At 40.8% G+C, this 27,232-nt stretch overlaps 1 protein-coding gene across 1 annotated transcript in view; it reads left to right on the top strand.

The window, feature by feature from the left end:
• The window catches only part of LOC126416651 (somatostatin receptor type 4-like), a 366,521-nt gene that overhangs the window by 90,378 nt on the left and 248,911 nt on the right, over nucleotides 1-27,232 (top strand). Inside the window, exon 2 of the mRNA XM_050084447.1 lies at nucleotides 10,606-10,729. Coding sequence (XP_049940404.1) covers nucleotides 10,606-10,729 — 124 coding nt within the window. The remainder of the gene's footprint in view (nucleotides 1-10,605; nucleotides 10,730-27,232) is intronic.

The following is a 27,232-nucleotide window of genomic DNA, read 5'->3' as shown; positions in this document are numbered from 1 at the left end:
TACTGCAGAAGGGCTGGGTACGGATGTAGCCACTGTACATGATTGCTGGCAGCGATGGTCAAGAAAATGTACAGTATCAAGAAAACCGGGCTCTGAACGGCCACGTGACAGTACCGAGAGGGAAGACTATCGTGTTGACGTATGGCTCTGGTGAATCGTAGTGCATCTGCAGCAGCAGTATCAATAGCAGTTGGCACACAGTGACACAACGACCGTACCGCTGTAGCGTGCGTACCACTGACACCAAACCATCGCCATTTCCGTCTTCAGTGGTTCGAACACAGCATATGTTCCATGATCCTGCTGCACATCGATATCAGTTCTATGGGTTTGTAATACATTTAATTACTCCTACTTCCATTCTTAAGTATTAGTGTGACCTGTGCAAGATTCCAGTCTTTTGCTACGGCACTTTCGTATACTGTCTGGTCCGGAAGACTAACCTTTATTTGGTCACCAGAGCTGCTTTACTACACCTAGGATGAAGCTAGTCATGTTAGCAACTGTTCTTGATTCGAATTGGGTAATTTTTACTTCGTCTTGTATGGGGGAGGAATTTTGGAAAACAAAGCTCAGTAACTCCGATTTAGTGGCAGTATCATCGGTAAGATTAACATAGGCATCGAGCGACACTTCTTTGCAAAATATGTCCCAGCCAATATGTTTCCTTCATTCGAAATTGTATTTCTTGGTGATACATCCAACACTCCTTGATCATCTGTACACTTGCCGTTGTCCTTTGTCCTCCTACCACTATGGCGCTTGTTTTTTCTAATTCTTTTTCTTAATTTTCTCAGCATAAATACTGAAAAGCTTTGGTGTCAAACGATACCCTAATATCAACTCTTGCATTACAACGAAAGCCGATACCACATGCTATGATTTAAACTAAGTGCTTATCAAATTATGACTCCAGAATCCGTACCCTGAAGCTATACCTTTTTTGCATGAAATTTCCCCATGAAAGAAAAACAACGCGATCCTACTAACATTAATGAAATATGAGGTAGGAGGGAAAATTTCGTAGTGCAACGAGCATTTAAAAGGCGTCTTTAACACAAACGGAAGGAAGATAAATTGCAAAGAAGGTTTTAAAAAATCCTAATACAGATTGTCAGTGTAAATGCCTCTCTCTTTGCTGAAAAGAAGCGTGATACACATTTGTAACTGCACCCGTTATGTCCTAAAGCCTAACGAAAAGAAAATAGCACTATAATGTATCTACAAATCACTAACTATTAGAAAATACATACAATATATTACGTATTCTTGTTAAAGAGTTTGTAGCCAAGCGGTCTAGGGCGCTGCAGTCCTGGACTGTGCGACTGGTCCCGGCGGATGTTCGAGTCCTCCCTCGGGCATGGGTGTAAGTGTTTGTCCTTAGGATAATTTAGGTTAAGTAGTGTGTAAGATTAGGAACTGATGACCTTAGCAGTTAAGTCCCATAAGATTTCACACACATTTGAACATTTTTTGTTAAAGAGTTTGTGTGTTAGAAGACTAATACAGAAATCTACAGTCAAAGACACTTCCCTAATCTTGCCTGTACAGCAAACAGTTGTTTAGTCAAGTGTCCGTTTGTGGTGGAACAGGCTAATGAGCTACCACGAGTACACGCAACTCGACAGCAAGCATGAAACAAAATTTACAAAACAGAGATGACACTCTGTACAAGTTGTGAAATACAAATTTTCCCCCAAAAGTCTTCCAGACAGTTCTGTACAACGTCGCCACTTTTTATGTGGCAACAGAAAAATAAAGGGAGAGAAATTTAAATTGCGATTTGCTTCAATGAATATTAAACTTGAAAGTTTAAAGTTGTAATGAATGTTACGTGAATGTTAAGTTAAATGCTAATGTGCTACACAAAGAAGTTTTTCCCCTTAATTAAGAGCATCGTTAAATGGATTTAAGCTTTCAGGACTGTCCACCTTTGCCTATGTTTAGAATGGGGAAGGCTCGCGATCTAACTGAGTTTGAATAAGGGCAGACTGTGATTGCCCGGAGGCTCGAACCGAGCATTTTGGAAACTGCACAACTTTCCAGTTGTTGGAGAGAGCTGTGGTGAGTGTCTTCAGCACTTATCGAAACCAAGTTGAAACCACTTCCAGACGTCGTGGAGTTGGACGGCCACCCCACATTAGAGAAGTAGGACGTCATACGCTCGCTGGAATGGTAAAACTTGATAGGCGGCGTACTTTGGCGTAACTACCATCAGATTTTAATGCTGGGCGCACTAATGTGCCTGAACATACAGTGCAAGTGCACCCAATACTCCTAACGATGGGCCCTCGGAACCGACGACGCATGCACGTGTCGATGGTAACACCACGACATCGGCAACTACGACTGAATTGGGTACATGACCATCGGCACTGGACTTTGATGCAGTGGCAGAGCTTTGCAAGGTGTGATGAATCCAGATATCTTCTTCATCATGTCGATGGGAGGGCGGGAATCCGTCGTCTTCCATGGGAACAGCTCCTTGACACCTCTACTGTGAGGCGGAGACAAGCTAACAGCGGCTCCATTAAGCTCTGGGCAACACCCATGGTTCCAAATCTTTAACATCATGCAGCGCGTCAGCAACCGTATATGTATAGAAAATAAACAATTTTTTCAGCCTTACAAAATGGTTTTAATCTTGACAGACATAATCTTATGATTATGCGTCTTTGTTGTTTTAATTTTTAATCTGTGACATGGCCAGTGTTTGGCTCTCAAAATAATTTAATTTTTTGTAAGTATCACGATTTCTTTATTATTCGATCATTAGACTGATGATGCATTTCAGTGAGTAATATATGTCCGTATGTGGTTTAATTCATAGGTTCTGAAGAAGATTCCATTACTGGAATCGAAACCTAGGTAAACGAGTAAAAATTACCTTGCAACTGAAGGCTGAAAAAAATGTTTATTTTCTGTACATATACGGTTGCTGACGCGCTGCATGATGTTAAAGATTTGTAAATTTGTACCTGCCGAGGGAAGTAAAGCAGCTAGCAGATATGTGGACATAGTGTATAAAATAATGAAAACAGGTATGGCAAAATCTTTCATTAAGCAATGCAAGCTGTCAAATGTAGTACCTGATTTTGTGAAAGGCTATATTAATAAAAAAGTTTGTAATAAGTCCCCTGGTTTTAAAAGGAAATAGTACACCAGATTTTAAATGAAAGAAGTGCTGAGTTGTACTCCAAGAAAGACAGCTTGAATGAAGAAGCTTATGAACTATACCTTGAACTTTCAAAAATTTCTAAGACTACCTTTAACTTTCAAATTGATTCTTTTGGGATACATATTAGTTTATGGTTAGCAAACCGTAAAACCGAAATTAGTGTTAGACATGAAAGAAAGCTAGCCAAATTATTAAATTGTGTTGAGGTTTCTGGCGTTCATAACACACGTAATGGGGCGGCCGCCCAACCCTAATTTTACGAACGCGTAGTGAATAAGACTAATATTTGTTCCTCCGAAGCTGAGAACGAGCTTTTATGTAAAGGTTTCAAGTTTAATGTACAACCTAAATGTACTTCTCAAAGTGTACAAAATTTAATTGTCTACCTCGAAGTTGGGCTTGATTGTTCTAAAATAGCAAAAAATGCGCAAACAAGAATAGCTTATGACGCCTGTAAAATTGTCCAAAAAGATTACTCTGTTCAAAATCCTGTTTCTACTGTACATCAGACGTTGAAGAGCATTAATCTTAAGCTTAAAAATAATGAAGCACTGATAACTAAGGCCGACAAAGGCCATTCCCTAGTTATCGCCCACAAAAGCGAATACATCCGTAAAACGGAAATGTTTTTTTAGGAAAATGGCAGCGTGCCAATCGAGGTGGACCCCACACCCGTGATGCAAAAAGAGATAAGGTCGGCTCTTAGCAGTACAAAAAAGTTAATCGGCGAGTTTTTTAAAAAATGCCTTATAAACATGAATCCGAAACCACCTATTTTGAGAAGCCAATTTAAGGTTCACAAAATTTCCCATCCTATCCGTCCGATCGTTGACAGTACCAAAAGTGCATACCACAAACTAGCTAGGTTCCTACACCGTAAATTGAAAGAGAATTTTGTGTTTGAAAAAAAAACTTTTCCGTCAAAAATTCGGTACACGTGGCTTACAAACTTAAAACTTTAGCCTGTTCTGACATCACAAAACTCGTATCATTTGATATTAAAAATTGATATACTAATGTACCTGCTGAGCAGACGATGGACATTATAGAAACCAATTTGCGATACCATAAAAAAATTATCTGCCCCTGAGATCGATGAACTAGTGGTTCTGTTACGCACCACCCTCAAGTACAATAATAAAATATATTCGCAACCCTGTGGTCTAGCTATGGGCAGCCCGTTAGCTGGCATCATGTCAGATATTTTTATAAACTCAATGGAGCAGATGTTTTTTCGGAATTATCCAGATTTGGCAAATAATATAATATTCTATGCGAGGTATGTAGATGATTTGCTGTTTGTGTTTGAAGGTTCCCATGAAGAGCTAGAACTGTTATTTACCACTTTCAATAACCTCAATGAAAAAATAAATTTCACGCAAGAAAATCAGACAGCTGATAGGACCTTAGACTATCTCGATCTGACTCTATCCATTATTGGCAACAAAATAGATTTCAAAATTTTTCGGAAAGCAACCTATTCCGACATCATCATCCCAGCTGATTCCACCCATCCTCAGGCCCATAAAATGGCCTTTTTTTCACTCGAGTATCCATCGAGCCCTTTCCATTCCGCTTTCGCCAGTCAACTTACAGAACGAATTAAAAGTCCTCGAAAACATCGCTCAGAATAATGAATATAATCCCAGTATAGTGAGACAGTTGTTCAACAAAAAAACACGAAAGAAGACTACCACCCTTTCCAGTTCAGGTACCCACAATCAACACCAGGCAACGAAATATATATCAGTTCCCTTTATAGGTAACATATCCTATAAGGTAGGTCGTTTATTAAAAACCTAGGGTGTAAAGTTTCATACTCTACCACCAACAACCTCAAAAAGAATTTAGTTCATTCTCTGGATAAAGGTACGGATAAATCATCGCTGTCAGGTGTCTATAAAATCACGTGTGCTGAATGTCCTTCTTATTACATTGGCCAGACAGGAAGGGCCCTGTCGGTTAGGTTTAAAGAGCATCTGCCGACAAAAAGCGGTGATGGAACACGAGGATCTACATTTGCTGAACATCAGGTCCAAAAGGCGCATGCTCCCAAGCCTCTAAAAGACGCAGTGCTTTTGCATAATGAAGCCAAGGGATGTAGGCTAGACACCCTCGAAGAATTGCAAATTTTTAAACATCTTATTATTGATGGAGACAACTTACTTAATGATCAGTTGCAACTAAAAAATAGAAGTTATTTCGAAGGATTTCAACCTTTACTCCAGTGGAGTTGACCCACAGTCCGCCTCGAATGGCCGATGCTGTTTCCCTATCTGCTTTGTCCCTTTATTATAGTGCGATTGTACATGTGAGTCTTTGTATTTCGTAATATGCTTGTTAATGACACATAGTTGCTAAGGCGTTTTTATGTTAAAGACATTTAATGCTTAGCACGCATGGTTTCGACACTAATTTTTTAGTTACTGTAGCGGGGCTTCGCCCTCTTACTATAATATTTAAATGTAAAAAAAAAACTTTATACCTTGGCTTTGTAATTTGTTCTCAGGTAAATTGTTTAATGTTGCCATACCAATAGATAGGTTTGTCCACTTGTAGGACGGCTTTCAGTCACATGTTGTTTATATGTATATGTGCTCTAAATAATTTTGAGACAATTTGTCTCTCGCGCCTGCGCCTGCGCTTGCGCTCGCGCATGCGCTTGGCCGCGGCCGAGCCTCGCCGCGAAACTGCTCGCGACGCCTAGTTTTCCGCGCCGCTCACATGTGATCCTTATTTCTGGCCGGCGTAGCTCCGACTACGTTCGCCTTAATGGTTTTAATCTTGACAGACATAATCTTATGATTATGCGTCTTTACCGTTTTAATTTTTAATCTGTGACATGGCCAGTGTTTGGCTCTCAAAATAATTTAATTTTTTGTAAGTATCACGATTTCTTTATTATTCAATCATTAGACTGATGATACATTTCAGTTAGTAATATATGTCCGTATGTGGTTTAATTCATAGGTTCTGAAGAGGATTCCATTACTGGAATCGAAACCTAGGTAAACGAGTAAAAATTACCTTGCAACTGAAGGCTGAAAAAATTGTTTATTTTCTACCCATGGTTCCAGTGGAGCGCGTGCAAGGCATTATGACGGCAAAGGGGTATCGTACACTGGTTGCACACCACATACATCCCTTCATGACGATGAGTTCTTCCGACAGAAATGGCATTTTTCAAAAAGATAATGCGCCGTGTCAGAGAGCCAGAAGTGTGACGGAGCGGTTTGATGAAGACAATTGCTAGTTCGAAATGATGTGCTGGCTCCCCAACTGGCCAGATCTGGACCCGATCGATTACCTCTGGGATGTGATTGAACATGGCGTCAGAGCTCATCGCCCCCTCCCCGCGAATTTGCAGGAGTTAGGTGACTTGCGTGTCCAGATACGGTGCCCGCTCGCTCCCTCTAGCGACATACCGAGGCCCCATGGCTTCCATGCCACGACGCGTCGCCGCTGTTATCCGTGCCTCAGGTGGACATAACGGCTGTTGGGTCACAGTGTTTTGGCTGATCAGTGTCATTCTGCAACTAATTCCGTAATGGCTGTCATACAACAATAGAACTGGATCCGCTCCGACAACAAGTCTTTCTACTCCCGTAACTCAAGCCATAGTAAAAGGTATTATGAATGAAGAGTCAAATATGCTGTCAGCAAATAGTATCAACACCTATGCAGAGTTCACTCTCGCAGTCACTTTCTTTCGCTGCCGCAAATGCATCAGCTCCCAAAAGCGCTTTCAGCACAGTGATCAATGTAATTAACTCAAGATCCGTCAGTGTTTAACTTAAGCAGTCCCATATTCGTATCAGTTGACTTTCAATTTTATTTTCCTTAGTTTGAGAGTAGACACAAAATCATACAGTGTGTAAATTAAACACATTCCATTTTCTTACCACATAACTTTATTTGATGTGTTTCAGCATTGATCATATGATGTACCGCTGACTGCTGAACATTGAGAGCCCACCGTCCGAAACGGCTCACCTTTCTCTAATTAACTTGGAACTCGTGCTTCTTGACAAGTATACGAGCAGCTCCTGCTCGCAATTATCAGTGTACAAGGTTTAGTTATACTTCTCCTTGAATTGGCTTTTTTTTCATTTTGTTCGACATTGTTGGTTGCGTTTGGTCTGGGCGGACGGCACAAGACATCCGTTCAAGTTGATCGTTGAGTCCTTTACTGAGTTTCTTTATTACAGAGGGCGAGCAGCGCTCTGGCCGAACACGCTGAGCTACCGTGCCGGCTATTCGATCTTCAGTCGAATTGTTAAGTCTGTATCTAAGCAACAAAGTGAAATGATAAGCAACTGAAATTGGAAACTAAAAAAAAAAAACAAAACATTATATTCACAAGTGAGAGGATGTAAGTTCTTCACAATAACCACTGAAGCCAAAGTTACATTACGCTCACCTTAATAACGCAGAAAGAAGAAAATTATTGGTACACAGTTTAACGTCTAAGAATCGATTGTGATTAACGAGACTCTGACACTCCACTCCGTTTCACGTTCATCAGACATAAAAAAAAATAAATAAATAAAAAAAAAAAAACTGTGAGTGCTTTCGCGTCTATAGAATAAATGACAGGGGTTAGTAGTGGACCCTTATTCTATGACAGAGCACATTGGTGTTTAGCTGTACACAGTTGTTTAATTTCAGAATTATTGTCAAAGAAGTACACAAATTTACATAGATTGTGACATGACTCTTACAGGACAGTTATCAATACAACCCATTATGTCCTGTTTAGCAGAACTAACCCTGAACACAGCAATATAAAATTTAAATAGAAGGTTCTCTGCATTATTATGCTTACTACTACACCGTGAAGTTGACCAATATTACGACAAATCATCCAATTCTGGTTCTAAATTCGCTTTTTTTTAGGATGACAAGTCTATGGAGGATGGTTACTTTTTGTGACAAGCTGAGCAAAAGATTACCCAAGGCTGCTAGAGTTCGCACAGGACGCAAGCTGGTGAACCAACAAGTTTACGTGTCTGCCAGCAGCAATTACCTTTTAGCTGCGATGTGCTGTCAGCTGCATGGCTGCTCTTGCCCTCTGAAAATCCTATAAAAAGCTAATCAAAATCTTTATTGATATTTTATCAGCTAAAACTGTCCTATGTTTCTCATTAGGCGAGAAAACATGCACCCATCCCCAGCCTGGAAAACATGGCGATATACACATGCATAGATGGTGCAGCATATATACGTCCATGATCTCTCAGTTCTCACGAGAACGATTAAGTACGTGGCTGTTTCGTTCCTCCGCTATCGGGGCTCAACGACTCTTCAGCTAATTTCTAGCTGAATGACAGCCAAAGTGAACGCAGTGTTCACAGAAAAATCCTCTTTTGCCGTTGTACAGAGCGTGATGCCCCTTTTTATAACTTGGACGCTGGTTCAGAGGAGAGTCCCCCAAAGTTTACCGTATTGTGTCTTTCGTAGCAAAACTGTCCCTCACCTGTGTCCTTTCGTGCTTCACATCACGGCTTTTTCAAACCAATGGGAGCGATCTTTTCATCTTGTAGAAACTACCTCTGCCAATCACAAAGGGCCTACCTTTAAACTGCTTGGAAATATCTACCCATTCTATTCCTCCCGAGTTTATTTCAGCCATAAGGACATTTTGTACCCGCTACTGACGCCTAAAAGTTACACACTTGCATCACGAGCTTATCACAAGCATTTCACGTGATCAACTGCGTCTCTGGTCTGTTTGTATCCACCTGGAAATTACCCAATGCAGTTTTCTAAAAAGCGTCTGCCCCCAAACCTGTTGCAGCTTTTTTCAACTTTTCCCCTTACAAGACTGAATCGTGTTCAAAACCAGAAAGAGACCTCTTCACAAACAAGTTTATCTTCATGGAATGGAGCTCTGCTTGTGTGAGTAAATAAAATATTTAGGCCTAGGGGTAGATTTGGAACATACCTACAAATTATAGATCACTTAGTCTTTTAAATGAAGTACCATGAAAGTGTTCCACCACTATCTCCTCCAGAATGAGAGTAGTATGGGTGCTCAAGCGAAAGCATAACTAGGTCATGAACAGTTAGGGCGGCAGACTTCCCGGGAGCTCATCTCAATGCACTTCCACCTATTTTGGTGTAATAACTCAGACAGAGTTGTCTGAAATACTGACATATCTGTATTCAAAACATCGAGGAAGCGAATCTGCCATTTTAATTATTTATTATATACAGTGAACCCCAAAAACTGGTACAGGCATGCATATTAAAATACAGATATATGTAAACAGGCAGAATATGGCAATGCGGTTGGAAACATCTATATAAGACAACAAGTGTCTGGCGCAGCTGTTAGATCGGTTACTGCTGCTACAGCGTCACGTTATCTAGATTTAAGTGAGTTTGAAAGTGGCATTATAGTTGGAACACGAGCAATGTGACACAGAACCTCCGAAATAGCGCTGAAGTGGTAATTTTCCCATAACACCACTTTACGAATATACCGTGAATATCATGAATCCGGTAAAACATCAAATCTCTGACATCGCTGCAGCCAGAAAGAGGTCCTGCAAGAATGGGGCCAACGACAACTGAAGAGAATCGTTCATCAGACAGAAGTGTAGTCCTACCGCAAATTGCTGCACACGTCAATGCTGGGCCATCGACGAGTGTCGGGGTGAGAACCATTCAACGAAACATAATCGATATGGACTTTTGGAGCCGAAAACGCATTCGTGTACCCTCGATGACTGCATGACACAAAGCTTTGGGCCCGTCAACACCGACATTGGACTGTTGATGACTAGAAACATGTTGCCTGGTCGGACGAGTATCGTTTCTAATTGTATCGAATGGATGGACGTGTACGGGTATGGAGGCAACCTCATGGATCCAAGGGCTCTGTATGTCAGCAGCGGACTATAGTGGTATGGGGCGTGTGCATTGGAATGATATGGGGCCCCTGATACGTCTAGATACGACTCTGACAGGTGACATGATCACCTGCTTCCATTCGTGTCCATTGTGTATACCGACGGACTTGGGCAATTCCAACAGGACAATGCGACACCCCACATGTCCAGAATTGCTACAGAGTGGGTGCAGGAACACTCTCCTGAGTTTAAACACTTCCACTGGCCACCAAACTCCCCAGACATGAACATTATTGAGCTTATCTTGGATGCCTTGCAACGTGCTCTAACGCGTTTATGGACTCTGCTGCAGGATGTCGGTTCCCTCCAGCACTACTTCAGACATTAGTCGAGTCCATACCACGTTGTGTTGCGGCACTTCTGCGTGCTCCTGGATGCCTTACACGATATTAGGCACGTGTACCAGTTTCTTTCGATCCTCGGTGTATTAGGGAAACTGGCAAAGTCGAGATCTAAACGATCAAGCAGTCATACTCGTTTTTCCTGATCAAACTGCGTTTGTTTTATGTGCAGGTATTATGCTATCGTGCACCCGATGCGAGCCAAGTACATCTGCACAATCAGCCAGGCGCGCAAGATCATCCTGGGCATCTGGTGCGCATCCTTCCTGCTCGCCTTGCCCGCCATCTTCGTACAGGTCAGTAACTGCATGCATCCGTAAACCTTAATGTGTACGGCAGCGGCACTCTCATGGAGAGTGAAAGCAAATCTAAGGCGAACATAGCAGTTACATACATAGATGGAGAAAGAAATTACACTAGTGATAGTACATTTATCATGTGTTTTCTGAACGATCTCAAATCTATAAGCTTCCTGGAGATTTAACTTTACTGCACGGCCCAAAAAGGATCAGTGTCTACCAGTTTTCATCTTGTTGCTGAAACATGCAGTATGCAACAATACTATATATAAGACGTAATACACTGCCTTAATAAAATGTAGAGCATCTAGAAAGGGAGATGGTTGTGAGGGGAGAAGGGTTGAGAGGGCTTGTGATGTTATTTCAGTGATTTCAAAGTCGAGCCAGTTTACAAAGAACTTGCCAGTATGAGGGTACTGATCAGTAAGACGTTACATCCCTTCTGGCCTGGAAGCATGCACTTATGCGACTGGGAAAGGAGTCGTAGTTTCGTTGTATCCTCTCCAGAAGGATGTTGGCTCATATACGTTGTAACTGGTCCTCGATATCCCGGGTACTGGGACTAGGATGAAATTGAGGTCGACTATGGTGCCTCACCTATTCTTTCGGGGACAGATTTGGGTATCTTTCTGGTCTCAAAGATGCCTCAAAATCATGCAGACAGCACATAGAGATGTGTGCTGTGTGTGTATGAGCATTGCCCTGTTGGAAATGGTCTCCGCGGCTCTGTCAGTCCCAATGGCCACACTGTCACGCCAAGAGCAACAACGGTGTGCCTCAGCGAAACACTGGAAGAATGCGACCTCTTCATAGATCACCCTCATACTCGTCCACTTTCATCATCCAGGATAGCGCAGAACCGCGATTCATCCAACACAATACTACACCATTTATCAGCAGCACATGCTTCGCGATCACGGCACCATTCCAAACTAAACCGTAATGTTGTGTTAAAGGTAGCGACAGGGTGGAACAGTAGATCCTTAGGCTGGCTGTTGATAGTCTCGAACCACTTGTGCCGGCCGAGGTGGCCGAGCGGTTCTAGGCGCTACAGTCTGGAAATGCGCGACCGCTACGGTCGTAGGTTCGCATCCTGCCTCGGGCATGGATGTGTGTGACGTCCCTAGGTTAGTTAGGTTTAACTAGTTATAAGTTCTAGGAGACTGATTACCTCAACAGTTAAGTCCCATAGTGCTCAGAGCCATTTGAACCATTTGAACCAATTGTGGGAGATGATACAGCGTGTTGCAGGGAGTCAGCTACTTGAACTCGGATAGCAGGCGTAGGTATAAAGGGGCTATGATGTCCTGGGTGCACAATATGACTTTCCTCCTTTTTGTTGATCAGACGTGACCGGCCAGAATCTTAACGGTGAGTGTCGCGGACATCACGTTGCCAAGCAGTCCACCATTATGCAACTGTCACGTCCGAATCACCCACACTTCTCGATACTGTCTGCATGCTGAACCATTCGATCGGTCAGACCTACAATTAGGCTCTTTACAAACTCTGTCAGGTTCTCATAATGTTCTCTCAGACGAGTGCCCTTCCCAGTTATCATTCACTATCTGACGCTTTTCTCTCTTATAAAGGGTGGTCCATTGTTCATGACAGGGACAAATATCTCACGAAATAAGGTCAAACGAAGAAACTACAAAGTACGAAACTTGTCTAGCTTGAAGGTGGAAACCAGATGGCGCTATGGTTGGCCCGCCAGTTAGCGCTTCCATAGATCAAACGGATATCAACTGCGTTTTTTAAAAATAGGAACCCCCATTTTTTATTACTCATTCGTGTAGTACGTGAAGAAAAGTGGATGTTTTAGTTGGACCACTATTTCGCTTTGTGATAGATGGCGCTGTAATAGTCACAAACGTGTAAGTATGTGGTATCACATAACATTCCGCCAGTGCGGATGGTATTTGCTTAGTGATACATTACCCGTGTTAAAATGGACCGTTTGCCAATTGCGGAAAAGGTCGATGTCGTGTTGATGTATGGCTACTGTGATCAAAATGCCCAACGGGCGTGTGCTACATACACTGCTCGGTGTCCTTGACGACATCATCCAAGTGTCCGGACCGTTCGCTGGATAGTTACGTTATTTAAGGAAACAGGAAGTGTTAAGCCACATGTGAAACGTCAACCACGACCTGCAACAAATGATGATGCCCAAGTAGGTGTTTTAGCTGCTGTCGCGGCTAATCCGCACATCCGTAGCAGACTAATTGCGGGACAATCGGGAATCTCAAAAACATCGGTGTTGAGAATGCTATATCAACATCGATTGCACCCGTACCATATTTCTATGCACCAGAAATGGCATGGCGACGACTTTGAACGTCTTGTACAGTTCTGCTACTGGGCGCAACAGAAATTACGAGACGATGACAGATTTTTTGCTCGCGTTCTATTTAGCGACGAAGCGTTATTCACCAACAGCGGCAACGTAACCGGCATAATATGCACTATTGGGCAACGGAAAATCCACTATGGCTGCGACAAGTGGAACATAGCGACCTTGTCGGGTTAATGTAGTCGACCGGAGTGGCCGAGCGGTTCTAGGCGCTACAGTCTGGAACCGCGTTACCGCTACGGTCGCAGGTTCGAATCTTGCCTCGGGCATGGATGTGTGTGATGTCCAAGGGTTAGTTAGGTTTAAGTAGTACTAAGTTCTATGGGACTGATTAGTTAGGTTTAAGTAGTACTAAGTTCTATAGGACTGATTAGTTAGGTTTAAGTAGTATAAGTTCTATGTGACTGATGACCTCAGCAGTTAAGTCTCATAGTGCTCAGAGCCATTGGAACCATTTTTTTGGTTAATATATGGTGCGGCATTATGGGAGGATAAGTGGCACGTATTTTATCGATGGCAATCTAAATGGTGCAATGTATGCTGATTTCCTACGAAATGATCGACCGATGTTACTGCAAGATGATTCACTGCATGACAGAATGGCGATGTACTTTCATCATTATGGATGTCCGGAACGTAGCTCGCGTGCGGTTGTAGCGATATTGAATAGCATATTTCATGATAGGTGGATTGGTCGTCGAAGCACCATACCATGGCCCGCACGTTCACCGTATCTGACGTCCGCCGATTTCTCTCTGTGGGGAACGTTGAAGGATATTTTCTATCGTGACATTACGGAAGGCGGACTACTCGCTGTTGAGAGGAATGTCGTTACACGTATTGCCAAAGGCATTGAGGTTGACGGACATCATTTTGAGCATTTATTGCTTTAATGTGGTACTTACAGGTAATCACGCTGTAGCAGCATGCGTTCTCAGAAATGATATGTTCACAAAGGTACATACATCACATTGGAACAATCGTAACAAAATGTTCAAACGTATCTACGTTCTGTATTTTAATTTTAAAAAAACCTACCTGTTACCAACTGTTCGTCTAAAATTGTGAGCCATATATTTGTAACTATTATAGCGCCATCTATCACAAAGTGAAAAAGGTGGTCCAACTAAACCATTCATATTTCTTTACGTACTTCACGAATATGTAATAAAAATGGGAGTTCCTATTTAAAAAAACGCAGTTGACATCCGTTTGACCTATGGCAGCGCCATCTAGCGGGCCAACCATAGCGCCATCTGGTTTCCCCCTTCAAGCTAGACAAGTTTCGTTCTCTGCAGTTTTTTCGTTTGACGCTTATTTCGTGATATATTTGTCCCGGTCACGATCAATGGACCACCCTGTATATGCTACAAGGGCTGGTAGCAATAGTAAACACGGAGGTCACTAATACATTCTGATGGCCGTTGCACCTTTCGCAGAGAGTTAAAAATGCAAATATTTGCATACTCGTCGACAGTGGCGTAGCGAACACAACAAGCGACAAATACAAACAATAGTAACAAATATATTTTATGTTCAAATTGTTTTCTGTCATCATTAATACAGCTTTGAAATCTTTGTGGAACAATGTTATACACTATGTGGCATAGCGAGGCATCATTTTCCAAATCAAGATACTCGTCGTGCATGTCTTCTCTTAGTTCAGCAATGGTCTTAGGCTTTTGAGAAAAATGGAGTCCTTGACTACAGACCACAGCGATAGATCGATGGGCGTGATATATGGTGAACGTGGAGGTACGTCAGTATCGGCCCTTCGACCAGTTACTTTTCTTTGGTAAGTTTCGTTTAAATAAGATGGGCTTAATGTGGTGGGGTACCATCGTGTTGAAAATAAATTTCTTGATAGTTTTCAGCACACGTCAGGCCTGGACCACGTAATTCTGAAGCATATCCAGACAGTAATTTCCTGTCACTGTTCCTTCAAAAAAATTTCATCCATGTAAGCCAAATAATGATATTGTCCCCAAAACACTCACAACACGTTGGTTTAATGGTCGTTCTTACAAAAGATTTTGATTGTCAGTATACCAGTAAGTGCAGATATGTCTGTCAACTTGTCCACTAACTGAAAATTCGCTTCGTCAGTGCACGCAGTTAGGGTCATATTTCTGTTGGTCAAGCATTAATTCACAAAACTGAAGAAGTCTATCTGGATCTTCTTCAAGTAACGTATGTCGTACACTTTGAATGTAAACTTTATAAACTTCTGTTTGTGAAACATTCCTTGCACTGGCCTTCGTGATAAATCCAGGTCAGTTGCTAACCGTCTGGTTGATTTTCGATGACTGTGTCATAGCTAAACATACCCACAATTCATTTCCCTCAGTTATGACTGTTGTTGGGCGGCCAGATACATGTTGTTCAAACTATCTCGTATGTCGTACATGGTTTGTCTAGACTGTGGTTTTGATCCAAAATGTCCTCCCCATTTACTATCAACTGCAGTAGCACCATGTCTATGAAATGATTTTCGCGAAAATCCTTTTCCTTTCGTTAACCCTCAACACGAGGTGTGGCCTCTCAGACCACGCGAAAATTTTCGAACTCGCTCTCCAAGTTCAGTTGGGGTGGAATGATACTCTTCTATTCCTACCCTCCTTAAATTGCCAAGGCTACGATGTTTTGCTGTCGGTTGCGTTATCGCCTTCTGTGTATACTGTTGATACGTGTTACTGGTAGGTGTTGCAGGTTCCCAGATCGCGCCTCGTGAACTACGTACTGTTTTCTTCAGTACGGTAACGTATAGCTCAAAATGTGTTGGCACGAATGTGTCATTTTTAACTCTCTCGAGTTTGATGAAATTGTTTGTCGGTCTATGGAGGAAGGTGTCAGTTATATAGATCAAGAAATGAACGAAAAAGACGAACATTTTACATAAGCCAGTAATCACAGTACTGCTATCGAACAAGAGGAAGAACTTCAGGAAAGTTGTGATGGGGATCTGCCTGTTTCTTCAATGAAATACTTAACGTGCCTGTTAAAATCGGAAGTGTTCTAGGTGGTAATATGAAAACTGTAGCTCCCAGCAATGAATGACAGTTTGACGTACTTTATTTTTGTATCTAACGTGTGGAATTTTTATGCGCAAATTTAAACCCTGGAATTTAGTTTCATTTGGAAATTTATTTGCTACAGAAATTGCGTAATTTTTCAGAATGTAAAATTCAGTACTCTAACAGTTTATTTATGTGCACTATTTCAAAGAACCCCGCAAAACTATTTGCGTTTGTGTGTTTAAATAGTATAATGCTGCAAGCTTTGTTTAGTGCAATAAAATAAACTAGAAGCATTTAAACAACACTTAAATAATTGTAAAAATAAATGTTATACAGCATAAATTAAAAGTTTTAAATGATTTTTGCCTTAAATCTCGGTTTAAACATAGGGGTCCCATAGACCCCACCTCGTGATGTACGTTACAGAAAAGTCACCTCGTCAGTTAAGGGTTAACATCGGTACAATCAGGAAAACTACAGCTGTAAACACGTCTAACAGGTCACGCTTTCAACAATTCACTACTTTGATTATTGGGTTTGTTTTGTTTGCCATTGAATTGTATACCAACTTGACAAGACGTAATTATCACTAATTGGTAATAAGAACGTAATAGGTTAAAACTTCCTACTCTTCTACGTCTTGCTGCTGCTTTTGTTTTCTTTTAACTAACTGCCCAGCGACTTTAGCGCCAGCCTGTATACTCGAGTGTATCGTGAAAAATACCTATATGGGATAACCAATTACAGCTGCATTTGAAATCGTTTTATGAAATGTGGGTGACTAGAAATAATTCTATCTCCTTCATTATTTAAGAAGCAAGTGCAGAATATTTTCCGACCTAGCAGAACAATAATGTTTACAAAAAAACTGGATTTGTACTGCCACTTAAGACGTGTTTATGCAAGATGCAGAATTCAGTCTTGAAGTATTACTGATGCTTCCCACTGATATAGTCACAAATATCGCCATAATAAGTAATGATTGCATGTTCATAAAAGCTGCATGCTACAGAAATTTTCACTCCACAATGGTTCCAGCACTCTTCTATAAAAATATTTCGATTCTTCACATTTGAAGACACATTGCATCAAAACCTTGACATTAGTAGAAGCGATATGATGTTTCTCGTAACGCGTTTTGCGCTGCATCGCTGCGGACGTGAGTCTTGCTAGTTCTGGCGACAATGAGCAGCTCCGGTGACAGACGACAATGCCTTATTTCAATTCACTAACGCTGACCGGTTTCTTAACTGTTCAAATAGTAACGTGCAATAACAGTAATTTCATTGGAGAGATCTTCTTGTGTTATTAGTCGAGTCGAGGTGTGGTTTTGCTGCAACGTTTAAAGGATGCTTCCCACTCGTCATCTTCTGCCGGAGCTTGGGATTGACTGTATTTTATAAGTGTGTAGAATGAAATAAGTAACATAACACGATGTTCTGTCAACTGTTTACAGGAGGTTATTAGCTGGCTATCAAGGAGGTATGTTAATTATTTCTGAACATTTTATTTTGTACACATTTGCAATCTATTATGACAATATACCGTATGAAAAATATTTTTAAAAGTTTGACAAAATGGGATGTCCGAACCATTATGCTGATGTAATGTCGCCTTCATTTTTCCACTTTCTCTTTTTGAATTCATGCATGATCAAGCGAGTAAGATAACACGAATTTTTGGTTGTCGGTTGGTTGTCTATATGGTGTGTTCATTCTTCGTGACATTTTACTTTATAAAGTGTTGTAATCTACTGTGACCAAAGGTCGTATGCAGCATACGTTTAAGATTCTGACAAAATCGGATGTTCACCCATTATTTTCATACTGTATAATGATGTCTTCACGTTTCCACGTACTCCTGTCTACTTTGTCCTTGAGTCAACGATAGTAAGGTACCATATGTGGAGTTGCTACCTATGATAAAAATTAGAGAGTGCATTTTGGTTATGGACGGTAAACTTTCCTACCACTCTACCATCTTTGAAGAATTATGCTTTATCAATATTGTCAAGCGCTTCATCGGAGATTTATTGTACACTACACGTGCTCCCGATGCATAGTTGAATGGAGATTCGAGTTTGTGATATGCAGCTTGATATAGTGTCACACATTCGATTAGGTTGTCGCAATATCTTCTCAATAAGTTATGAATGATGAGTATGACATATACGATTTTTTTGCAGTGAACCGTTGTGCCTCATTTTCTTTTGATATGATTGAAGCTGTTTGCGCAATAAAGTGATTAATACAGCTGTTTGCAACAATGACTCTTCAGCTTTTATAGAAATTGACTATATACTTTCAAAACCACTAATGTAGTAAAATATCACGTGATGTCCTTTGACACATTTTTTTTCCCTGGTTTCAATTTGCCTTTTAGTAGACGTAAGTTGTCACTTTTGTCATTTTCCCACGAAAGATAACCACGAAACAGTACCAGCGACATCGTAGATCTGTAGAAAACTTCACAAAATTCGACACGGCCTAGAGCCACGCAGGTTACGTTGTTGGCAGCGTAATTCAGACTTAATTCTGAGATAACTCTTCTAACACGCTGAGTTTACTACAAAGAAAATTAAACAAGTAAAGAAATATGTGTTGAATAGAATGTTTTAATGTTTCCCTTAAGATGTAGCGTTTAGGATAAATCTATCAGTATACGTCACTAAGGGCAAAAAGAAATTTTTTCCCAGAGATCTCCGTTCCTCATTCTGCGCATGCAACGTATCCGTTAACTCAGCAGACATTTGGTGCGCGTGGTAGGTATGAAGTATTAGTCAATTCTGTAGGGCCTCATACAGTATAATGCAAAATATTTTTTGTAAAAATCTTATGTTAGTATAGTAAAACGAAATAGACATTTAGACAGCTTGAAGCGATCATTATCTTATTTATATGTGCTCGATTTCTGAAGCGGTTAGCATTGGCCTTTGAATCCAAGGATCTGGGTATAAAATCGTCTGTCGTTCCTCATCTATTTCCTCTTCTACATCCGACATTGAAACGCTGGTGACAAGTGTGATAAACGGTGTCCGTCTTAAACTATAAGTGTCCCTATAACTGGCTATGAAACTATGTCCTAAGGTCAGAAGAAGTAAAACGTATTTCACCCCATATATGACCATGTCTACGAAAGCACTGTAGTGTTCAAACCAACCTTCAGGTTCACGACAGCTTTACCTTTAGTGTGTCTTCATCTCTGTTAGTATTCTGAAATCTGCTGTTGATTCTCTTAATCCATCAATCTTCTTCGACTGCTCTTTACTAAACAGCATGTGTACTTTCTCTCCCACAGCAGATTCTTCAGGCGATCTTCGGCAGCGATGTATGAACATTAATTCATGCAGTTTACTATGAGGTTTGTGAGACACTGCTATGATGAGAATAGTGAATTCATACACATTATAAAAATCGATGTATGTGTGTGTGTGTGTGTGTGTGTGTGTGTGTGTGTGATTGGGTGTGTGGGTGGGTGTGGGTGTGTATGTATGTTCCACATCTCCTCCCAAACCACTAGACCGATTTCAATCAATCTTTGTACACCAACGCCTTACCGTCAGGTGGTAGTCACTATGGGGTAACAACCATTTACCTATCGAAGGGGGTTGAAAGTCATGTAACTCGCGGGGCATGGATTGCCAGAACTGATTCGCCCAGTTTTTGAAAATGACAGCTGTTAGCGACTTGCAACGAACTTTACACAAAATTCCAAACCCTTACGAATTTTCTTCTTGCTGACAACCCCTATAACATGCCCACTGTTTACGCAATAAAAGTACAGCATGAGGCAAGACGTTGTAATTTATTTCTTCTTTACTGCTGACTGTATTCGGGACACATTTTACAGACAGTATACTCAGGTACCACTGAATGTAAGTGCAAAATTATATCACTGTACGATTCAAAGTTCAGACCATATGCCGTCACAAACAAGTAGATGCGTGTAAAGCTATTGCATCATGGACGACGTTTAAATTTATTACTTCTTTTCTACTACCTCTATTCGCAATAAATTTCCGAGACGGTATCCACATATTTCGCTCAATGCACCCACAAAATTAAATCGCTGTACGACACACAGTTCAGGAGATATGTTGTCATAAACATTAAGTACAAGGGCGGACGCTGCCTGTAACTGGCGTCGACGCACAGCTGTAAATAAATACCTGGGCGACGACAGGTTTCTTCGCTAGTTTGCGATAAACAGTCGCATTGTATCTAAAATGCTACATTATTTGTTAGTACTACTTGATTAACTGCATAACACACATCTCGTAGGCCGTCAGTTGTGTTACGTACTTTCTTCTTAACCCTCTTTCATTCTCTAGAACTCAAGACAGAAGAAGCTTATTTATGCATTTCCATATCGAAGAAAAATCGAGAAGGACATGTGAATCACGTTCTCAAGGACGTAAAGTCATGAACGTCATTCTGGTGTCGACATGAATACTTACTGACGAGCTGTCGATTTCATTTCGATGACACCTGAGGCCTACTTACTATGTTAACATTTCTTTTAGAATTATCAGTACACGTATACTATGTCCGTTTATGTGACTAGAATAGCTGCCATTTTTCTTTGTTCATTTATACGTTTTAACAAGTTGTTATTTGATCCTTCGTGGACTTTAAATCATTTTCGACTTAAGTTGGTGTTGAAAAAATTCATATGTAAAGGAGATATATCGCGTGCAGCAGGACTAGTCTTTTAGCAACAGAAATTTAAGATGGAATTTCCGATCTAAAGTATAAATATTGTATTCCTCCCAAACCAGTAACGTCTTACACATGATTGTGCATCCTGCAACAGTTGCTATTATAAGTTCTGCGGGAATTTCTAACTCATAACATTGTTAATAGTTAAAAATTCGAAGTCATCACTACGAAGTAATGGCAGAAATAATAAATGCTTAGAACTAAGAAAAACATTGGTGCGATATCCACGGTGCAGGAAGGGAGCTTTGGAGACTTTTCCAAATTGTGAGGACGTGAAGTTCGCTTCGCACTTAACTGGTAAACCTCTCGTTTACGCTTATCTAATGAAGAACGAAATTTCCCTCTGAAGGCCTGTAATTTATACAAATAAGCGACATTGAGTTCTGAATCCCATTTCGCGTTTCCACGAACTGAATTTTCCCCGTATAAGTGAGCCAGGTTTCCAATTTCCTCGCCTGTGTATGAAAATAACATTCCGTGAACAGACGTCTCTGGAGGAGCAGATTTATTTGTCCTCGGGAAGTTGAATCTTCCCCTACAGCGGGTCAGCGGAAGTCATCTCACGGATAATGAAGCGTCGACTATCAAAATAGCATTGCTTTAATACCTATATTAAACTTTGACTCAATTAGGATTGCATTTGCATGTTGCCCTATTCCTTGTCCCCTGAGGTGCTCTTTTCGAAACAAAGCGAGGATATTTTCTTCTAGATTGTTTCCTTCATTTGAAGATCACTACTTACTACGATTACACGATTACACTATGTTCTCTCTCAAGTATTTCCGGAACCGTTGGATGTCTTGCTACTCTTTCTTCATCTTAATGATTACTTAATAACTTCTTTTCGTAGTAATTTTCGTTACACAACGTTAGCTTTGTATGAAACACAGACATTTGTGCTTGCCCACAACATGCAAATACATATATGAGTTTAGTCGCGTTTGAGGTTTATAATGCGGGTGTATATTGTCAGTGTACTGAGGCGACGTGTGATAAATACTTTTCTTTTTGCCATTTCTTTTTCTCCACAAGCTAATCTTTTTGTTTCTTCTGTAAAATTAGTCTGTAATCAAATCGAGACAACTATCAAACTTTCATTTTTCTATTTAAAAAATTTGACGTTGTTTTAAAAAAGTATCGTCTTTTATATACAGGGTGGTCCATTGACCGTGACCGGGCAAAATATCTCCCGAAACAAGCGTCAAACGAAAAAACTACAAAGAACGAAACTTGTCTAGCTTGAAGGGGGAAACCAGATGGCGCTATGGTTGGCCTGCTAGATGGCGCTGCCATAGGTCAAACGGATAACAACTGCGCTTTCTTTAAAAAAACATACGAACCCCCATTTTTTATTACATGCTAATGCAGTACGTAAAGAAATATGAATGTTCTAGTTGGACCACTTTTTTCGCTTTGTGATAGATGGCGCTGTAATAGTCACAAACATATGGCTGACAATTTTAGATGAACAGTTGGTAACAGGTAGGTTTTTTAAATTAAAATAAAGAACGTACAAACGTTTGAACATTTTATTTCGGCTGTTCCAATGTGATACATGTACCTTTGTGAATTTATCATTTCTGAGAACGCATGCTGTTAGAGCGTGTTTACCTGTAAATACCACATTAATGCAATAAATGCTCAAAATGGTGTCCGTCAACCTCAATGTGTTTGGCAATACGAGTAACGACGTTCCTCTCAATAGCGAGTAGTTCGCCTTCCGTAATGTTCGCATATGCATTGACAATGCGCTGACGCATGTTCTCAGGCGCTGTCGGTGGATCACGATAGCAAATATCCTTCAAATTTCCCCACAGAAAGATATCCGGGAACGCCAGATCCGTTGAACGTGCGGGCCATGGTATGGTGCTTCGAAGACCAATCCACCTGTTCTGATATATGCTGTTCAATACCGCTTCAACCGCACGCGGGCTATATGGCAGACATGCATAATGTTGGAAGTACATCGCCATTCTGTCATCCAGTGAAACATCTTGCAGTAACATCGGTAGTACATTACGTAGGAAATCAGCATATATTGAATCATTTAGATTGCCATCGATAAAATGAAGGCCAATTATCCTTGCCGGCCGGGGTGGCCGAGTGATTCTAGGCGCTACAGCCTGGAACCGCGCGACCGCTACGGTCGCAGGTTCGAATCCTGCCTCGGGCAAGGATGTGTGTGATGTCCTTAGGTTAGTTAGACTTAAGTAGTTCTAAGTTCTAGGGGACTGATGACCTCAGAAGTTATGTCCCATAGTGCTCAGAGCCATATGAACCATTTGAACCAATTATCCTTCCTCTCCTAATGCCGCACCTCTCCTAATGCCGCACCATACGACCGCCAAGGTTGCTGATGTTCCACTTGTCGCAGCCATCGTGGATTTTCCGTTGCCCAATAGTGCATATTATGCTGGTTTACGTTACCGCTGTTGGTAAATGACGCTTCGTCGCTGCGAAAAATCTGTCATCGTCCGGTAATTTCTACTGTGCCCAGTGGCAGATCTGTACACGACGTTCAAAGTCGTCGCCATGCAATTCCTGGTGCATAGAAATATGGTACGCGTGGAATCGATGTTGATGTAGCATTCTCAACAACGACGGTTTTGAGATTCCCGATTCTCCCGAAATTTGTCTGCTACTGATGTGTGGAATAGCCACGACAGCAGCTAGAACACCTACTTGGGCATCTTGTTGCAGGTCGTGGTTGACGTTTCACATGTGGCTGAACACTTCCTGCTTCCTTAGATTGCGTAACTATCCGGCGAACGGTCCGGACACTTGGATTATGTCGTCCTGGATACCGAGCAGCATACATAGCACACTCCCGTTGGGTATTTTGATCACAATAGCCATACATCAACACGATATCGACCTTTTCCGCAATTGATAAACGGTCCATTTTAACACGGGTAATGTATCACGGAGGAAATACAGTCCGCACTGGCGCAATGTTGCGTGATACCACGTACTTAGACGTTTTTGACTATTACAGCCCCATCTATCACAAAGCGAAAAAAGTGGTCCAACTAAAACATTCATATTCTTTTCATACTACACGAATATGAAATAAAAATGGGGGTTCCTACTTAAAAAAAAGAAAAACGCAGTTGATGACCGTTTCACCTATGGCAGCGCCATCTAGCGGGCCAACCATAGCGTCATCTGGTTTCCGCCATCTGGATTCCCCCTTCAAGCTAGACAAGTTTCGTCCTTTTTAGTTTTTTCGTTTGATGCTTATTTCGTGAGATATTTGTCCCAGTCACTATCAGTGGACCACCCTGTATACATTTGTTACTTTATCACGTTCCGGCAACGCTACCAAGCGGCATCCAGCGTCACAGGGGGGGGGGGGGGCAGTGGTCATAATATTATGGTTTATCATTCAATATGTAGGTTTATTTTTCTTTAAGAGGAAAATTTCCGAATGAAAGTAGCCAAATACCGACACTGAAGGCCACTACCCCTGGAAATCTAAAAAGCTCACCCATGAAGAGATTTCTATGATACCAGCAGTAATCATAAATTTCTATGAAACAACAATTTAAAAAAAATTATAGCTAAATAGAGAAATCAAAACTTTCATTTCTTGTGAGAAAATCCTGGAAGTGTAACTAAATGATGTGAGTATTTGGACAAACGTTATTAGCTTATACCTGAATGCCTTGTGTAAGTAGGGTGTTTAGGCTGTTATATTGGTAACGCCACGTAGCGCTCTGTATGAAAATCACTGGCGGTGCTGTGTGAAGTCTGTGGCTGGTTTGCATTGTTGTTTGCTATTGTAGTGTTGGATAGCTGGAGGTTAACAGCGCATAGCGTTGAGTAGTTGGAGGTGAGCCGCCAGCAGTGGTGGATGTGGGGAGAGAGATGGCGGAAGTTTGAGAGCGGACGATCTGGACGTGTGTCCATCAGAAACAGTACATTTGTAAAAATGGATGTCATGAACTGCTATATATATTATGACTTTTGAACACTATTCAGGTAAATACATTGTTTGTTCTCTATCAAAATCTTTCTTTTGCTAACTATGCCTATCAGTAGTTAGTGCCTTCAGTAGTTTGAATCTTTTATTTAGCTGGCAATAGTGGCACTCACTGTATTGCAGTAGTTCGAGTAACGAAGATTTTTGTGAGGTAAGTGATTTGTGAAACGTATAGATTAATTTAGTCAGGGCCATTCTCTTGTAGGGATTATTGAAAGTCAGATTGCGTTGCGCTAAAAATATTGTGTGTCAGTTTAATGTTGATCAGAATAAGTAAAGAGAGTAATGTCTAAGTACGTTCAGTTTTGCTCAGCTGTTTGAAAATTAAATAATGTAAGCGGTTTATCAGCACAGGCATTTCATTAATTTTTCTAAGGGGACGTTTCACTTGTTAACAACAAAGGAGTGCAGATACATTCGTTAACTTTCAAGTCATGGGGAAATCGGTACATGGACTGGAAGGGAACCTATGATGAGCTTACCATAATTACTCATTCATTTGCAAATACCACTCATCTACATCTGACGGACGGCCGTGGAATTAGTCATTTATACGAGGACGGAAGTCATCAGCCGCGAGATGTACGAGGCTATTACAAATGATTGAAGCGATTTCATAAATTCACTGTAGCTCCATTCATTGACATATGGTCACGACACATTACAGATACGTAGAAAAACTGATAAAGTTTTGTTCGGCTGAAGCCGCACTTCAGGTTTCTGCCGCCAGAGCGCTCGAGAACGCAGTGAGACAAAATGGCGACAGGAGCCGAGAAAGCGTATGTCGTGCTTGAAATGCACACTGTGATGTTACAAAATAAAAGTGATGTTGTTATTCAATGGAAAGTTGGAAATTGAGATTTAGCTTACTGTTTTATCAATCACAATTGGCGTAAGAATCATGGACCATTGCCATAAAATATTGCATTATGAGATGTGATTAGTTTTTACTTGCAGTTTCGCGTGGCTTGGGGCAGTCACAACTAGCGTGCCATGGATTAAGAAATCGCATTATCGTCTTTCTAATTACTTCATGATCGTAGATACGATCATACCCGGTTGTGAAGTTATTGTTATGACAAAACAATTTCCTAAGGGACCAGAAAGTTCTTAAGGGCGCAAAAACAACTGTAACATCACACAAAAGGGAAATTCAATATTAAAGCTGATGCAAGAAGACGATAAAACAGTTTTCTTTTTATCAATCTAACACGCACATTGGACTGCTGATCTTGGTGTCTGTAATATTAGCAAAACGCATAATTAAAATGAAAATAATACTGAGAAGATAATAGGAATGAGCACTGCTAAATGATTCAGTATTCCCAGAACAAATATTTATTATAAACTAAAACACATATCGTACCTTAAGCTTAGTACTACAATGACGGTAGATTTTTATGTCCGTATCATGTCCATTGAGCGCTCTTTTATATAGCCATTGTCTTCTTTGAGTCGCTCGTGCGTCGTCACGGTAAGTTATAACAGTTCTTTACACTTCACTGAAACTTAGACATAACACGTTTTTACACATTTAGTAAAAAATTAGATCAGACTGCCACAGATCTGCGTCCGTCTTACTTGAGAAAAACAGTACAAGTCTTCTTAGCGCTCAAGGCTTCATTTGTTCTCCCGCGAACAAAATAGTGAAGGATCGTATATCTATCCGTATTTTTCTGTTTTTATTGCCGCCCAAAGACGACAAATTACATCACTAGAAAATTCCACCGTCGCTATGCGACGCCTCATTATACATTAATCATTATTTACAAACAAGTATTTGCCTTCTGGCTGAAAGTATTAACTACTCGTATTTGCTGTTTTAATGAAGTCAAAAATAGCGAATATCTCATTGCCTCCCATGAGGAGAGAGGGAATGCCGAAGGATTACCTCGATCCTCATGTCCTCATGAGATATTCGTGATTTTTGGTGTGACATTTACATAATGTTACTGGCGTACTATGTACTTAAATTGAAATTACATTTATAAACATATATCAGATATTTATCATTTTTCAAAATAAAGTTTTTCAGTCACTTCATTCCATAATATTAAGACTAACATTTATGTGCATTTTTAAGTTTGGTCCATATTTGCTTATAACAATAAGTGAACGTTCATTCCGCTCTTCAGGGGATAGAATTCAGAAATTACTTTCTCTTGAGCTTAACAACTAATACATGAGTACAGTGAGTGCTTATTTTCACTAAACTAGAGTGGACAATGTTCGAGCATCTGTTGACTCATTGTGGTTCAATTACAGTTTAATAAAGTAGCACTACACTTCGTGATGCTTTCACTTTCTGTGTTAGCTGTCTACGGCGTTCATCATGCAGTACATCTGTCCTTTCCGCTGTGGTGCCAGGAATTCATGCGGCTTCCCGGGTTTTTATTTACAATATGAAACAGAAGAAGTGGAAAATTA

This window comes from Schistocerca serialis, chromosome 8 (assembly GCF_023864345.2).
Source record: "Schistocerca serialis cubense isolate TAMUIC-IGC-003099 chromosome 8, iqSchSeri2.2, whole genome shotgun sequence".
NCBI lineage: Eukaryota > Metazoa > Arthropoda > Insecta > Orthoptera > Acrididae > Schistocerca > Schistocerca serialis.
The sequence above is the reverse complement of the archived record's forward strand: the minus strand, read 5'-3'. Positions and strand labels throughout refer to the sequence as shown.